Here is an 18,495-nt window from a genome sequence, read left to right on the forward strand (position 1 = left end):
GTCAACCGCCACCGCTCTGCAGACATTTTCCCGTTAGGGTTCCCTCTGTCGATGAGAGCAACGGCGAGATGCCGCCTAGCGGTTTCCGCAACAGTTGCTCTCTGTCTGTGTTGATGTTGGTGGAGCCACGTGCTCGCTGCCTCTTGGTCACTGGAGCCCCTTGCGTGGGACTCTCAGCAGACCGTTGAGTTGGCAGAACCGGTCTGCGCCTTATTGTCTTTTGGGAGGGGGCTAAGTTGGCTTTCACGCATCTACGCATTAGCCCAGGCAAGACTCTCCTTGTCCTGGACGGACAGGTTAGCTACGCCACTGAGCCTAGCGTTAATGCGGGTCGCCGTCTTATTTTTTGCCTTCTCCTTTAGCCATTGTCTTTCACTTAGTCCGACTGGTTATATTATTCCATATTATTTATTATTATTATTATTTTATTTATTATTTCTTTAAATTTCCCATTTATTCTCATACAAGCGAATATATTTCTGAACTGTTGAAAGATGCTTGCAATGAGTTTGGTATTGGAAAAAATAAAAGGAGGACCTTAACTACAGACAATGCGAACAATATAATAGCAGCGTCACTTGGTCGTGGACGATATTATGAAGACCATTCAGTCCTTTTCGTGCGTTTTAGACAAAGTTAAGCGTATCGTCATGCACTTCAAACACAGCACAGCTGCTATGGACGCACTACGAAAATGTCAAATGCAAAAAGGAGTGCCAGAAGGACGAATCAAAATACACTTGGCCCTCGCTTAACACCGTGGTGACGTTCCTAGAAATCCTCGTGTTAAGCGAAATAGTGTTAAGCGAAACATAGATTCAGTACAAAATATGGGGTTACGTTCGCAAAATTCAAAATTGGCAGCAAAAAAAATGTTTTATTGTTCAAATTTGTCTGTTTTTATTAAATTTTTATTTGTTCAAAATTAACCAAAAGTTATAATGCATATGCCTTTAACATTCATATTTTCATAATTAAAAGTTGGTATTAAATTAAAAAAGTTGCTTCATATAATTAATTAACAGGTTAAACTTTATAAAAAATGTTAAAAAGTAAGAAGATCATATGTTTCAATTCATATCAAATTTGAAATTCATTTGGTGGCATTTATAGTTTAAGCCAGTTTGTTTCAACATGTTTTCTCATTTTGGTGGATCTTTGGGGATGGGAGCAAATTTGTAACCGAGCTCGTCCTAAAAGAGTCCGAGTTAAGCGAGGGCCAGGTGTATTAATTCAAAACGTGAATACTCGATGGAACTCGTGCTTGGATATGCTAAACTCGTTCGTTGCGCTAGCTGACGAAGTTGCATTTGTTATTTTGAGTAGACGAACCCTCCGTAACTCACTAGAAATGCTCTCAGTGGAGGAGCTGAATATATGTCGCGATTTGTGCCATGTTCTCCAACCTTTTAAAGAAGCCACTAAAAATGTGAGCGGAGACTCTGATGTGACCGTTAGCTTAGTGATTTCCTACAAATAAAAAGAAGCTAATGTGGTTAGCGCAGAGGGCATAGAAGCAAAAGATACACTGCTAAAAATATCAGAGAAGCGATTAAGTGGTTTTCTACAGAATAGCATACTGATGAAAGCTACAATGCTTGATCCACGTTTATAAAAAATGTACTTCGATATGCCTCTTCGTGTAAAAAAGGCCACCGAGGAAATCATTAAGCAGATGGTCGAAAATAAACAAAGCGAAATGCTGCCTTCAACTGAAGAAATAAATTGCGGGGAATTGGACATGGTCTCATCAAACATACCGGAAAGTTTTGTAGACCTGCACATAAGAAGCATAGAACTGCGAGACTCTGCAGCCCAAGGTTGCGAGAGAATGGAAATGCGGCTGGTAGTTTGGTTCCATCTGAACGATTAGCTTCTGCCATAAAATGAAATGTGTTGTCTGTGACTCCCGTAGTCGTATGGCAGAACGAGCTTTTCTAAAATCGTTAAATAAAGATTTGTTTTAATTAAATTATTGATTTCTTAATTAATTGATTTGTTTTCTAATTAATAATTAAAAACATTAAGTACGTATTTCATGAATAAAATTGAACACAATAAGCCGCAGTCTATACCATGTCCTTAATCATTTTGATTATTTTTTTTATTTCAAAGAACGTAAATAAGAGTTGCTTGACAGTGGGTATAAATATTTGTTGTTTTTCCAATTCACTTTTTAAATAACAAATAGTCTATTGTTTCAAATAGCTCTTATTTGCAGTTCATGGCAGATGAAATCAAATATGAAAATGATTTTTTGATTATACAAATTTGCAGCGACAGGACTCCAGTCCTGTCAATTTTAGCTGAACATTAAAAAATATCAAAAATACTCGATATATCGATTTTTTTTATGTTTCTTAATATCATCGAGTGATATTTTTTACATAGCAAATATCATCAATACGATATTTTTTTCAAAATCCAACAACCCTATTAGAAACAGTCTTCTGACGATCAAAATACGAGGGCCAAGGAAAAGCATGAGCAGGAAATAAAAGTGTCGCTAAAGTGGCAGTGCTAAAGATAAGACGGAAACTTCTGGAATTGAAGTTTTCTTTCTTTGGCACCTTGAGTGACTAACTCTAATTCGATAAGCGGCAGTGCGTTCTTTTTGTAAATTAGGAGGATGCGGCATTGGTACGAATAACAAACAAAAAAACTGGAAACGTCGTTTTCACATTTCAAACAAATTTCGTGTACAAAACTGCTTATAGAATCTTTCTGCTTTTTTGTGCAATCAGAAGAGAAGATATCATTAACCTGAAACTGTATAGCCAGAAAGCTGTTTTTAAATTTTCAATTTTCAACGTGGAATTTCAAACGGCTTTTATTGAAAATGTTGCTGTTATGTGTGATCCGGGCCATCTCACAACCACATCATGCAGGACTAAGTTTGCATTGCAGACTGCCCGTACATTATTGAAAAGTAGCAGTACTTTGCGGTATTTCCCTTGAAGTAGAATTCTTGCTACTATTAGGAAGAGAAACCGGAGACCGATTTTTCTTTTTAGCAACAAATTCTTTGACTAATAGGTGCTCCGACCAAAACTCTTTACTACACATCACGCTAAATTGTTCAGCGGGATCACTTATTTTAAAAGATGAAATCTCTTGTTCGTACGAGAAATTAAATTTGTCCACTTTAACACTGGCTTGAGATTTGGACTTAATATAAGCCCGAACATTATCGGAAGTCGTTTCAGGGGCAAGTATTGAGACAAAAATTCGTTTTAAGCTGAGGTACCACAACTAACGTGTTGTGGACAGCTAAACAGGAGCTGGAGGCGATTCTTCAATCGTTAGAGCACTGATGATATCGACTGAGGATTGTGTGACGTAATGTCATGTTGTGGAGCTTCCAGAGCTACCGAGGGTTGAGGGGACGGAGAACTAAATGACATTAATTCGCCTGCAGGTGGTACGGATAAACTTGAGACATCAACAGGGACAGAAAGCTCAATCGGGGCAATCGACAGACGCGTATTGGCCTTTTTGAGCTTCGGAGACTCGGTCAAGAGCTTCATACTCTTAAACCCAGAATCCAAAGCGGAGAAGCTATCGGAGAGTTTTGTAAAGCCCGCCAATACATCTTTAAAACCATTTCGCGTCTGCTGTATAAACCCAGCAATATCGCGTTCAGAGTCCCTACAGTGTTCACAAGTCCATCTCAATCCGGCCGTTAAAGCCAGCACATTTCTCATGTGCAGCGTTGTCGCATAACCAGCAACAAACAAAACCCATTTTGGGACCAACCGGCACCCGGCATTTATTGTTATAGCAGACTTACATATTGCTAAAACAAAGATTATTAAACCAATCAAAAAAATTAGAAATATAATCAAATATAGGTAAATTAATTGCAAACTAATATGATCTGTACTTACAAAGAGCACAAAACACATAGAATACAGTGGTGTCATTTCCGCTTTTTTCCCGTCAGATTTGGATTTTTTTGTAGTGTGATTGCGGGAAAAATATAAAAACAGCGGGCAGCGGGAATTCTGGACCAAATACATATAAGCAGCTTTTGTTTTAGTTTACTATTACTCAAATTTTAGTGATGTTTAAATTGAATTTAACAGCTGAAATGTTAAAAATATATTTCTATCGACAAAATATCGATATTTACTTGTATCGAATAACTTCCCTCAAAAGTTTGCACCTAAATTGGAGCGACTTGTAGAATAAACATTGTGAAATTCGCTGGCGCTAAAACAAATTGACGATGCCAAAGGAAGTCTACAAGCTGCGAATGGTTTTGGAATTTTTTTTTCTGTTTTGCTTTCTTATCTGATAATTGCAAAAATTAACAAATTCGTACGCGAAACAGAAACAAGTTCCTAAAAGTTCCTTCACCTATTTTTAAAATTGTTTCAGTTTATGTTTTTTTTTCACAGTAAAGATGGTCGCACGTGACATCTGTCAGAGAATTACCCATTACATTTTATATTACGTATTGAACTGAAGGTTTATAAATGAAAAACATACACCACATTGCTTTATAAAAAATAAGCTTTTTTCTCTGGTATTCCGTTTTTTTTAGCTTTTTATTTTCGCTGATCCAACATTTTTTTGCTTATAAAAAAATAACACCACTGATAGAGTAAGCACAGGTCGAGCGAGACGCAAGATAGAACAATAGCCAACTACAACACCAAGAGAGGGAGAGTTACTATTCTAAAGAGCATTGTGAGCACGGTTGCCATTCCAAAAAGATTTTTTGTACCAAAATTTTGAAAAAATGTACCAATTTTAGCAAAAATGTACCACAAATTTGTTTCGGTATTTTTTAAAATTATCTTTTATTATTTCATATTTAATTTTTTTCTTCAAATTATAGTATAGTATACAGTATAAAAAGAAAACCAAAAACAGAACTTTCATTTAATCAATTATACTTTTCGATTTCCTACTGATACAAAATTTGTGTCTGGTGAAACAAATCCATTTGTTAAAATAATATGTGTGAATATAAATTTTTATGAAAACTTTAATTACTAGACCAGGCATATTGAAAATGTACCAATATGAAAAAAAGTGATCCAATGTACCAACGCATAAAAAATATACCAGTTTTTGTACATTTGTACCAAAAGTGGCAACCGTGATTGTGAGCACAAAGCACAAGCACAGAGAGTAAAGCGCGGATCGAGCGAGACGCAGGATAGACGATAGCCAACAAAAACACCAAGGGAGGGAGAGTTAACTATTGTAATAGCGTTGAGTGTTGAGCGCAAAAGAATAGCAAGTGAAAACAAAGAGCGCAAAAGTAACTAAAAATAAAAAAAAAAACAAAGTGCAGCGGCAAAGAAAACAATTGTTTTGCTAACAAAGCAAAACTAAGCTTGACCACACAGTTTGTTATTATATTTTCGGAAAAAATTAAAATAATATAATTAATACAGGAAAACACACAGCGATTTAACAATCAGTATTTAAACACAAGAAAGTAGTTAGTTACGCACAAGTAATATAGAGATGAAATTGTATGTAAATCACAAGGTTTAAAGCAGGCTATCCACGGGCGAGCATGTTCGCGAATATGTTGTGCTCGACGAAATTTTTCTCGTGGATGGTAGCGTTCGTCGTCAAATTTCGTGTTCGTCAAAATGTTCGCATGAGATTAAAATTATTCTATTTTGTCTGTGTTTGCACGAACATGTTCGCCAATGGATGGCAACGTTTGCACGAACATCATTTGCGCAATCGTTTTGTAGAGAGAGCACGTATTTGCGCAGCGCAAAATGAGCAAAAAATATATGAAAGAATTAATTTTTTGTCTGCAAAATCAATTATTATATTATTATATTTCAATTATTATGCGCCCAAGGCTCTGGGGAGAAAAATCCTGTTAAGAATTTCAGGTCTTCATAACTTTGGCCATTACTAAATTTAACAGTTTTTCATATATGTCGTTATCCGTTGACATGTTGACTGCTTGAAAATTTGCGACAAATGATGTTCGCGAACATGTTGGCCCTAGTTGGTGGGCAAATGAAATACAAGTTGGCGAGCATATTCGCGAACATTCTCGCCCGTGGATGGCCTTCTTAAGAGAGAAGAAAAAAAACACGTCCGACTGCGACTGCGAGCGAATAATAATATCTATAGTCTGTGATTCGCTTGCGATCAGATAAAAATTGTCCAAGTTATTGAAGAAATACAAAAACGCCTACTTAGATGGGGTCTTAGCTGCTTTCGCTGACAATACCAGATTTTGTACTCTATAATATATTATACACCCAGTCCTTTTTTTACGCGATCTCTTTTTACGCGATTTCACTTTAACGCGGTTATTTTTGCAGCGCAAATTTCTTTTTTTACGCGGATTTTTCACTTTATTTTTACGCGTAATATTTTTTGAATATGATGTTAAGATATAAAGAACTACATCGGGATTTATTGGGTCCAAAAAAAAGCATTCAAACAAATTTAACTGAATTTATGGTGCAAACTAAGTCGGATCAATCAGAGCATCAATCCATAGTTCTTACTATTGATTCTGATACAAATTCTAATGATATCAGTGCCGGCCATCAAAATAAGCGGCAAAGAATAATTTCCACTTCGGATAATGACAGTGATTAAACAGCATTCAACGATTTTTTCAATAAATCTACCTATGTTTTTTTGTTTTCTTGTCTTTTATATGTATATGGTTTCTGTTTTGTTTTTTTATTTTGTTATGAATGAATAAATCATAAGTCTGAATTTTGAAACTTATTGTATTGTTTTTGATTTTTTTGCGCGTATATTTTGTTATACGCGATATTTTTTCGGAACCAATTCGTTAGTTTATATTGGAAAAGTAACCATTTTTACGCGATTAGTGGCAGAACCAACAATCGCGTAAAAAAGGACTGGGTGTATATTGAAAGCTCTTATTCCAATTCCAGGGAATATCTACATATGCCCCTGTTGTTCAAAGCTCAATATCAGGAGATTTCCAAAGAGCTATAACATCTGTTGGTAGCCTTTTTATACCCGCTACCCATAGGGTATTATAATTCTTGATCAGCGTCAACAGCCGAGACGATCTAGCCATGTCCGTCTGTCCGTAAACACTGGATCTCAGAGACTATAAGAGATAGAGCTATAATCTTCGACAGCATTTGTTGTTTGCACGCAGATCAAGTTTGTTTCAAATTTTTGCCACGCCTACTTCCGCCCCTGAAAATCAACAAAAATCGAATAACAAGCATAATTTTAAAGCTAGAGCTGCTTACAATAACAACTATAGTGATTTCTGAAAATTTGCGATCAGATAAAAATTGTCGAAGTTATTAAAGAAATACTTTTGTATGGGCAAAAACGCCTACTTACTAGGGGTCTTAGTTGCTTTGGCTGAAATCTGGTATATTGTGCCGTCTATGGTATATTTTGAATGGGGTACTATATCGATATACAAATATACTATTTGGTATATTTTTAGTATTTTTGTATATTTGGTATCTCACAGTCGAGCACACTCGATTGTAGCTTTCTGATTTGTTTATAGTTTTTCCTTGCATGACAAGGCCTATCGCGTTTGTACAATTTATTTCGCGCTTCTGACGCGTTTTCACCGAGAACTCCTAGAGGAAGTACGGAGGTTTCCATAATTTGGGGCCCTTGTACCAATACTTTATACAAAGTCGGATACCACTCATATATACCTACTTGTAAGTTTTAATAGGCATGCCTCATTGTACCTCGAAAATTGTACCGAGCGGAGATATGTCGCTATGCCCACTTTTTGATTTGACATTTTAGCTTTAAAATTGCCTCGACTGGTCCAGGCTCACAAGTTACACTCTATAGAAAGACAGATACATTTGTTAGTTTGACAAAACGAAGCTAGTTTAGCTAGACGAACGAAGACTTATTGTGACATTGAAAAATCGGCACTAACTGGAAAAATTATAAAACTATGTACGGGTACGTTAAATAAACTGAAAGATTGTAATTGTTTAGACAAACAGGAAAAAACATTATGAATTTTATTTTAGTTTTAAATATTTTATTCACTTCCAAAAAATATTTCAAATACAATTTTCAATATTTATACACACTGAAAAAAACCGTAGTATTTAGACAATTTTAATAAGCAATTTATTTTATACGTTAGTTACTGAACAGTTCTCTTCATGGCTGGGTACGTTTGTCATCACAGTTGAACATCTTAATTAATATGTCAAGCAAACTTAAATGATTGATCACCTTTGTATAAAAATCCCTTTGCTAAAGTGATACAAATTCAATACATGTGATAGTTGTACCTTGGGTATCTGGCATATATACAAAACGGGGTACATTTCGTAAATCCTTATTATAGACTGCAAAAAAAAACACAAATGGGAATTAGAACATTTTAACGTATCGTTAAACTTAATGATCAATAACAAATGTGATTATATCAGCAATGTATTTTATGCGTTGGTTAAGGAACAGTTCTCTTCATGGCTTGTCGAAGCGAGCTGGGTAAGTTTGTCATCATAGTTGCACATCTTAATTAATATGTCAAGGAAACTTAAATGATTGATCACCTTTGTATAAAAATTCCTCTGCTAAAGTGATATATACAAAAAGGGTAGACACATCGTAGATCCTTGTTATTATAGCTGCAAGTATGTATACGAAACGGAATTTATTTCGTAAATCCTTAATATAGACTGTAAAAAAAAAAACAAATGGGAATTAGAACATTTTAACGTATCGTTAAACTTAATGATCAATATTCAAATGTGATTATATCAGCAATGTATTTTGTGCGTTGGTTAAGGAACAGTTCTCTTCATGGCTTATCGAAGCGAGCTGGGTAAGTTTATCATCATGGTTGCACATCTTAATAATTATGTCAAGCGAACTTAAATGATCACCTTTGGATAAAAATTCCTTTGCTAAAGTGATACAAGTTCAATACATGTGATAGTTGTAGCTTGGACATCTGGCCTTTATACAAAACGGGGTACATTTCGTAAATCCTTATTATAGACTGCAAAAAAACACAAATGGGAATTAGAACATTTTAACGTATCGTTAAACTTAATGATCAATAACAAATGTGATTATATCAGCAATGTATTTTATGCGTTGGTTAAGGAACAGTTCTCTTCATGGCTTGTCGAAGCGAGCTGGGTAAGTTTGTCATCATAGTTGCACATCTTAATTAATATGTCAAGCGAACTTAAATGATCACCTTTGGATAAAAATTCCTCTGCTAAAGTGATATATACAAAAAGGGTAGACATATCGTAGATCCTTGTTATTATAGCTGCAAATATGTATACGAAACGGGATTTATTTCGTAAATCCTTAATATAGACTGTAACAAAAAAAAAAAAAACAAATGGGAATTAGAACATTTTAACGTATCGTTAAACTTAATGATCAATAACAAATGTGATTATATCAGCAATGTATTTTATGCGTTGGTTAAGGAACAGTTCTCTTCATGGCTTATCGAAGCGAGCTGGGTAAGTTTATCATCATGGTTGCATATCTTAATTATTATCTCAAGCAAATCTAAATGATTACTCACCTTTGCCTTTGACACCTTCGTTGAGTAAAATAATATATGTAGATTCAAGACTATTATTGAAGCTTAGGAATCTGGCATCTAGAGAAAAGACTGCAATTGGAGAAATTGTATCGCTGACACATACATTTTTCTGTTGGATGTGTAAATTGTGAACCCATGCAGTGGATCACAGCTAATTTCAACTAGCACTGAGTGATTTTAAATCATACTGGCCAAACTATGCGATATATTAAATTTATTTAAACGCCGAATTTTTGTTTAATGACTTAACCCAAAATATATTACTTCATTTCGAATACTGTGCACAAAGCAATTCATCAATTCCTAGGAACTGACCGTCGCACAGCTGCAAAGTTGTTGATTGTAATAAGCTATGTCACTTTTTTTTGTATGTTTTCTTTTTGTGGAGAATTTATACAGAAAACAAAAAGTACGAAAATAAATGAAGTAATATTTTTAAGTTAAAACATTAAAGTAAAATTCGGCGTTTAAATAAATTTAAAATATCGCTTAGTTTGGCTAGTATAATAATTTAAATTTGGGGATACTGCTGGTTGAAATAAGTGATCCACTGTATATTGTGCTTTTGTGAATTGATGTTCATAACTAACACCAGATCCAGTTAATTATAATATTAAGGTAAATATTTATTAAAAATGTATGTTTCAAATTGTTTTTAGAAAGTCTCACCTGACATTACAGTTGTAAATTACGGTCTGCAAAAGAAAATATTTGTCATTAATAACTAAAACAACAAAATTTAACTGTGCAATAAAAATAAAGCTCAGAGTATCTGGTATTCATTTATTTTGTAAATGATGGGGAATCCGTAGATATTTCATCATAAATGTATAATATTAGAATATGTTACAATTGACATTCAATAACTAACCTTGTATAACGGGAGATTCAATGATCGAATACATTCGCTTCCGAGACTGAAACTGTACGAAATGTTAACATGTTACGATATATTCTAATTACAACATAATTAAATTATATAAGAAATATATTTTTATGCGTTCCTTAACAGTTCTCTTCATGGCCTCTAGAAGCGAGTTGAGTAAGTTTGACATCATGGTTGTAGAACTTAATTTTTTTTTTAAATTTAATTTTCTTTACTAAGTATCGACCCAGTATAGCAGGAAGAAAATAGTACTAATACACAGGGAAAATACTTATTGGAACAAAACCTCATATTCATTTAAGGAGTTTATGTAGAATTTAATTGTATTAACATTTGTAAGTTTAAGTCTACTACTACTCCTTCAGTTAACCAGAGAAAGAATTCTGAAATGAAATTAAAATGTATAATAAACATTAATTGCGAATTGAAGTTTTCTACATATCAAAACTATATTAAATAGGATCAGTTGAACAGGTGTATGTTTTCAACATTGTATTATAGTTCAAGAGTAGCAAATAAAAGACATCACTTTGAATTTCACAATATTCTATAAAAAAATATAAAAAATGCAATATATCTTACCATTTTATTAGAAATCTTGTGACATTTAAGACGCCTGAAAAGTAAAGAGTAAAGTTTATCAATTGAAGGATTAACAATTACAACTGAATTGTATATAAATGATGTCTCTCAGTAACATAGGTGAAGTTTCATCAATTACAAATGTTCAAGAGTAGCAAATATGAAATCATCATTTTATTTTTAAAAATTTGAAAATATTAACGTATACAACTTACCTGTAATTCGACATGGAGAGGCACTTTCCATCACGGATCATTCTGAAATTATTGAACTGAATTATTTAAATGGCCCATCAATAAATGAAATAATTATTTGTCATTAAATTTCAGGAAATTATTGTTTCATCAATTTAATGGCAGAGACGAAAAATAAATCATCATATTGTAATACATATTGTGTTATTATTATTTACTAACCTTCTATAATCGGAAAGCGTAGTCAAAACTGCAAAGAAATAAAATACCCAAATCCCATACGCGAACGATTTTTTTATCATTGTATATTTTATTCAATAGTTTGAATGCATTGGAAATTTACAATAGCACTCCAATTTAAACGGCCTCTTGCACAGGTGGCTCATAACCTTCTGGACGATCAATGACGGCTCCCTCAGCGGATACTACAGCTTCAGATGTCTTGCCACCACCGTCGCCATGCAGCTCCAGCAGTTTAGACACATCGAAGCGGGGCTTCTTGAGCACTTTGACCTTACGGATATACACATCATGCAAGGGATAAATGCGCTGACAGCTCTTCTCTATATCCTTGGCGATCGAGTCGAGTGCTAGCTTATTAACCAGTTGCTTAAGATCGGCACTGCTGACTTCATTGTTGATAATGTCCGTCATACGACCGCGAATCTTACGGACCTGCGATTGTTGGGCATAGCACGTCTTGCGCTGGGACTGCTGATCCTTGGAAGTGAAGCCTATGCAAAACACGCGCAATAGATATCCATCGATGGTCTTGGCCTCAACGATAGCCTCGATGAGGGTTTGCCATTTCTTGACCATCGATCTGTTTTCAGTATAACCATACAAATTTTTTACGTTTAACATAAAGACATACAAAAAAAATATATTAAACTAACCTGTACTTGTCTGTAGTTAAATCCATGCCATGGAAATTACACAGCACATTGCGGTCCTGCACATCTTCAGCGATGAGACGGAACTTGCGAAAAGATCTCTCGGGATCAATATCTTTTTGCAAGTCGGCCAACGAGACTTCAAAAACGCGACCTTTCAAATAGTCAGAAGCAATGCGTTGTCCTTGCGTACGATTAACCAAGGTTTTACCAATCTGCCTGGTTTGGAACATGTTTGGAGCCTTAACATCGTACCAATCTTTGCGAGAGAATGGATCCACCACCTTCTTTTTACCACCTTTCTTTCCACCTTTCGAGAGACCCTTATTTTTACCGACCGCCATGGTATACGCCTAAACCGGAAAAGGTCGAAACACGTTGAATGAAATCTCAGGCGTCTTACAAACTATCGTCAGGGTTGCTTCGTTTCACATCGATATCACAAGGCATACTTACACCAAATTACTATAAAATTAACTTTTTGGGACTGTGGAATAGACCGTATAATGATATCATTAGCTTTAATTTAATTAATATACATATATATTTTCAGGCACGCTGTATTTTATCGATTATAATAATATTATAATATTATATTAATATTATAATAATTAATTGATTTTAAAAATCGTTCTGCTTTAATTTTTTGATTATTTTGGTTGATTTTCGTTCCCTATTTGAAATTTGTAGGTAAAACTTTGTTAACTTTTTATTCGTCAGACCGGCCATACACTACAGTTTCAAATTCTTTTCCATTTGTAGACAAAACAAGACTTGATAAAATGTGGTAGAACTGAGTGCAAGTGGAAACGGAGCAATTGCCCTACTTACTCACAAAAGTATGATTTCGACCTGCTTTCGCCTTGCTCTCATTTACACAAGTAAAGTTATAAGTGTACTTATTTATTTATTTACTTAAATTTTCAAATTAAAATAAACATAATTCATTTAATTAACAACAAAATTAATGTCATCCCTTTCATAATAAAAATATATAATAAAATAATAATAATAATAATAATAATAATAATAATAATAATAATAATAATAATAATAATAATAATAATAATAATAATAATAATAATAATAATAATAATAATAATAATAATAATAATAATAATAAAATCGAGAAAATTTGTCTTGCCGAAATGAAAAGTAAATGCCTTTTTCTACATTAATCGGATCTTATTGCGAAAGGAAAAAAAAATGACTCATTGGTTTATAGTCGATCTTTTCAGATCAAGATCAAATTTAGAAATAAAATTTTGTCGTCGCCAACAACAATTTTCGAATTGGTGACCGACCGATTAGTCCGACACAATCAGGCATGCTCCGGTTTTCACTTTTGGTTTTCGTTTTCGTTTTGGGACCAAAACCGAGATTTTCGTTTTTAGGTGCTCCGGTTTTCACACGTTTTTGGTCATCGTTTTGCTATCGGAGCGTTTCATTTTTTACTGCTAAAACAGCTGACTTGTGCTTTGGTTAAAAGTAAACAACGCGAAAAAATGTCTTTGGTGCGTGGATTGAACTCACATAAGGATTTTTTTATCCTGCAGAGTTTATTTATGCTTCCCCTGAATGAAATATATTTGCCTTTTGTCTTTTTTGCAAAGAAAGATTTGAAACTTTCTTTAAAAAAATCAGTTGAACGGCAATCAGCTGTTTTCCACAAAAAATGGGGATGCCACCTTTTTAATGCATTTCATTCCGGTTATTCCAACAATTTTTTTTTATAAAATGTTAACACATAAGTAATTAAATTAAATAAATTAATTTTTAAAAAACATATTTTACCCAACTTCAACAAATTTATCGCCATCCGTTTGATTATGCAAGTATTTTTAACTTGCTTTTTCATTCTGTCAAAGGTATGGCAGCGTAGGCGATAACTCATGGTGTCGGACTTACGCTCACCAAAACGAAAATTGTTGTTGCCGACGGCAAAATTTGATATCCAAATTTGAGGTGGGTTCAGAAATTAGTCGTTTTAAAAAAAATTACAAGCCTAATTGATCTGCTGGCGGTCTTAAAAGAACGACAATAAACCAATGAGTCAACTACTTTTTTTCCTTTTGCAAATAGGATCCGATTTAATATAGAAAAAGGCATTTACTTTTCAATTCTACAAGACAAATTTTCTCGTTTTGGAATTCGAAAAAATCTTGTGAAAGTGAAAACGGGAGCACCAATTTTTTCGTTCACCGGAATGAAATTCATTAAAAAGGTGGCATCATCTTTTTTTTTGGGATACAGCTAAATGCCGTTCAACTGATTTTTTGAAGAATCCTTATTTGCAAAAAAGACAAAAGGCAAATATATTTATTTCAGGAGAAGCAAAAATCAATTATACAAGATAAAATTATCCTTAAGTGAGCTCTATTTACGCAGGAAATTGAACAAACGAAAGGATTTTTTTCGCGTTGTTTACTTCTGACCAAAACACAAGCCAGCTGTTTCAGCAGTATAAAATGAAACGATAGGAAAACCATGACCAAAAACTTATGAAAACCGTAGCACCTAAAAACGAAAATATCGGTTAAGGTCCCAAAACGAAAACGAAAAGTGAATACCGGAGCATGCCTGTAAGTGCGGAAATGCAGTATCGATACGCCTTATATTAAATATTGTTGTGCTATTAATGTTTACCAACATTCCCTTAAAAATGTACCATCAGCTAATGCTTTATAGCCTATTTCCACTGTACCCAAAACCTCGGTTTTGGTCGAATGTTACGTTCACCCCATGTAAAAACCCATAAGAAAAAAGTCGGTTTTTCTACATTCGCGAGTTACGTAGAAATAGCGAACGCTCTTTTTGGGTTATCACACGAGATCTTGTCGATATGACAACGAAATAGAGCTGACCACTTAACAAACAGCTGACACTTAAGTGTGCCAAGGTATGAAAATAGAAAAAAAAAATTGTTTTTTTCTTTTTAAAGCAAATTATTTATGTATTAGATGAGCCCAAAAAAATTCGCAAGCCGTCAATATGGTGGAGTGGCATGCCCGAGGCTTTGTTCTTCGAGTTATGCCGTTGCTAAAAGTAAATGTATATATGTAAATATTACGTTGCTGCCAGCAATTCTATTTACATAGGCCCATACTGATGGCGATTTCTTTACTATTGGTAATGGCCTATACTTCCTCCACTTCGTTAAAATCCTCATCAAAATCTTGCAATTTAAGAATATTTTCCATTTTAAAAAGCCGCGTGCTGTTTTTTGAATTGTTCGCCAACTGGTGTTTACATTTGAGCAGTTGACATTTCAGAGCGGACATATTGAGAAATTTACCGTTGCCCCGTTGGAAACACCAAACGGGACTTGGACGAACGTAAACAAATTTAGTGCACTGGAAAAAGGCTATTACACATTTCACATCTGTAGAATTAAAAATTAAAATAAAGTCAATAATATAAATAAAAGAGCTTAAAAATATTTATTGGTTTTTTTCAATTACACAAATTTTAAGAATAAGTAGAAAACTACAACAAAATAAAAATCTGTCTTTTCCATTGCCATAAATTGTAATTTTGATGATGTAACAAAAGGCTATCTGCGATCTCTAATTATTGCTTGAAAGGGGCCAATAAAAATATTTGTTTTAGAGAAAATAAGAATATTTATGGCGGCTTATATTAAAACTTAGTAACATCGGTTAATATTGTTTTCGTTCCATTCTATTGTATCATTAATTTTGATATATTGCACTGAAAAAGTTTGGTCACATTGTAGGTTACTAATAGCATCCATTTCAGTTTTACTTGGTTCGTTTTAAATTGTGTTTGCAGACAAACAAGGTTTTACATAAAATGGATAGAATTCGATGGATACAAAAAAATACAATTATTTTGAAAGGTATCATTCTTTTAACATACTTTATAGTGCCACGTGTTAAATTATTTATAGTGACAAGAGTATTCGTCATTTTGAAATGTTACTGATGGAAATGGATTGAACAATGCCTACTACTATTTGTTCTTGATATTATTTTGGCAAGCAAAGGTGTATAAGTTCAAAATATCTATATTTTTTATATGTGAACATATAAACAAATAATGTGAATGCTCTTATTTACAGTGTATTGCAGATAAGAAAAATATACATTTGTATAAAAAACGGACTTTTATACCATCATCGCTCAATTTCGCTCAGGAATTTGCCTAAAAACAAATAAACATTGAAACACATTTATGCAGTGAATTTTAAAATTACATTAGGAAAAAAAAAAATATATATATATAAGTAATGGATCCAAATAATTTTACGTATGAACATTTCGGGATTCTTGTTCATAATGATGAAGATGATGTTGCCAAATCCCCCGATGAGCAGGCTACAAACGTTTCCAGTCTAAACGATGGTGAGCTTGAATATTATTATAGTCATTTGACGTTACACTATATGGTTCATCCATTAATACACAAAAGCAAATGAAACAAAAATTCCTTCTTTCCTATTTAATTGTTTTCATCATATTTCCATGTAATAGTCTTGGGTACAGATGCCATTTGTCAGAATGCTAACATGTTTCTTGAATCACAAAATGACAAAGTTTTCACGTATGTTCAGTCGGATCAACACAATGCTATTAACAACTATGGAGAGAAATCCTTATTAAAGATAGCTACAAATGTTTGTTTGTCCTCAGCAAAAGAGTAAGTCACTTTAAAATGATTATTTTTTATGAATATTTCATTAGTTTCCATTTTAAAATAGGGAATCGAAGTCAAGCGAAAGTAATTTGCAAATGCAAGACAATGAGGTTATGATGATGTTGAAGGCTTCAAAAGCATCTATCGAAGATGTTATAGAGGATGTTCCTCCGCATGACCTTATGAATTATATGCATCAATTACGAGCACATGAAAGCCGATCCAGATGTACAGAACCAATGAATAGAAAAAATATAGCGTTGGTACAATCAGTTAATGGCAAGTCTCGGCGCTGGGAGCAAAAATTGGTACAAATCAAAACAATGGAGGGGGGGAATTTAGTGTTACAATGTGGGCATCTGGAATGTCGGATGACGAGTATAGTAGCCTTAATGAAAATGCTTCCACCACCGCTGTGTCAACATTACTGATGCCACCTACAAACAAAATAACAGCAAGCGATGAAAATATTCACGAAAATAAGGACATAGTATTACATGAACATGAGCATTTGCTCTATCAACATCAACAAGAGAATTTTCTGCAGATGCACCAACACATGGCTGCTCAGTTGGCAACGTATACAACTGACAAAATCGTCGATCGGAATTCTAAATTAAGTGAAGAAAGTGAATCGCATTCAAATTCGAATGGACATATTTCTCACGAATGTGAATTTGTTATTAATGAACAAACGGTTTCCGTGATAGATAAACATCAAGGCGTCAAACAAAGAGATAAGAACTGTGAGCGATTGTCAGAAGTCGCTATGTCGGGATCATTACCCATAGGTAGACTTATATACCATTATTTGACGATGATTTTATATCAACTTAAAGAATGCATTTTTTTAATTCTTTTAGCAACGCCAGTTGAAAATATTGCAAATGATACAGATGCTTCTGATTTTCCGCTATACGTCAACGATAAGAAAATTGCCTGTCCCCATAAGGGCTGTCATAAATTCTTTCGGGATTCATCTGCAATGCGCAAGCACTTGCATACACATGGACCTCGCGTTCATGTCTGTGCGGAGTGCGGAAAAGCTTTTGTTGAGAGCTCCAAACTAAAGAGGCACCAGTTAGTTCATACGGGAGAGAAACCATTCCAATGTACTTTTGAAGGCTGTGGGAAACGTTTTTCATTAGACTTCAACTTAAGGTAATTTATCTTGTTTTATTATTTTATTTATCACTAACATTAAATATAATTTCACAAACAGAACCCATGTAAGAATACACACAGGAGACAGACCATTTGTATGCCCTTTCGATGCCTGCAATAAAAAGTTCGCTCAGTCTACAAACTTGAAGTCACATATTCTTACACATGCAAAAGCTAAGTATGTTAATTTATTTTGAGCCCAAATAAAGTAAAGTATTAATAATTATGATACTACTATTTTCAGACGAAACCCAAATAATCCACGTTTTGCCACCTGTCCTAGTACGAATGAGCTTTGTACCAATGAAGAAAGTTCTACAAATGTAATTAAAGTCGAGTTACGTGATACTATGTCGGTTAACCAAGCGTCTTTTGTAATGTATGCTGATTAAAATATATGCATATTTTAGTGTGAGAACTATTTCAAATGTACATATATACATATATACATACGTTTTATGGTGAATACATTTTAGTTATTCAAATAGTGTTTAAGCGTAATTTAAGGCCATTATTTTTATTTACATTATACACGTAGTATGTCTGTTTAACTAATTATAGATTTAATAAAAATCA

At 33.8% G+C, this 18,495-nt stretch overlaps 3 protein-coding genes across 3 annotated transcripts; 1 reads left to right on the forward strand and 2 right to left on the reverse strand.

Annotated features, from left to right (window-relative positions):
* Positions 1–1,069: 1,069 nt before the first annotated feature.
* LOC132794939 (uncharacterized) lies at positions 1,070–1,983 on the reverse strand. Its single transcript, XM_060805265.1, has 2 exons — positions 1,761–1,983; positions 1,070–1,470 (listed from the first exon to the last, which is right to left on the reverse strand). Exons 1-2 carry the CDS (start codon positions 1,881–1,883, stop codon positions 1,234–1,236), a joined length of 360 nt encoding a protein of 119 aa, XP_060661248.1. The 5' UTR covers positions 1,884–1,983; the 3' UTR covers positions 1,070–1,233.
* Positions 1,984–11,496: 9,513 nt separating this feature from the next.
* Positions 11,497–12,475, reverse strand: LOC132794881 (small ribosomal subunit protein eS1). Its single transcript, XM_060805172.1, has 2 exons — positions 12,103–12,475; positions 11,497–12,029 (listed from the first exon to the last, which is right to left on the reverse strand). Exons 1-2 carry the CDS (start codon positions 12,441–12,443, stop codon positions 11,564–11,566), a joined length of 807 nt encoding a protein of 268 aa, XP_060661155.1. The 5' UTR covers positions 12,444–12,475; the 3' UTR covers positions 11,497–11,563.
* Positions 12,476–16,014: 3,539 nt separating this feature from the next.
* LOC132794910 (polycomb protein PHO) lies at positions 16,015–18,495 on the forward strand. Its single transcript, XM_060805204.1, is given in 8 exon segments — positions 16,015–16,105; positions 16,181–16,463; positions 16,593–16,758; positions 16,820–17,084; positions 17,087–17,546; positions 17,619–17,916; positions 17,978–18,097; positions 18,164–18,495. Coding segments are annotated over 7 exon segments (1,572 nt in total). The 5' UTR covers positions 16,015–16,105; positions 16,181–16,348; the 3' UTR covers positions 18,312–18,495.

The sequence above is a fragment of the Drosophila nasuta genome, chromosome 4, assembly GCF_023558535.2.
Source record: "Drosophila nasuta strain 15112-1781.00 chromosome 4, ASM2355853v1, whole genome shotgun sequence".
Taxonomy (NCBI): Eukaryota; Metazoa; Arthropoda; class Insecta; order Diptera; family Drosophilidae; genus Drosophila; species Drosophila nasuta.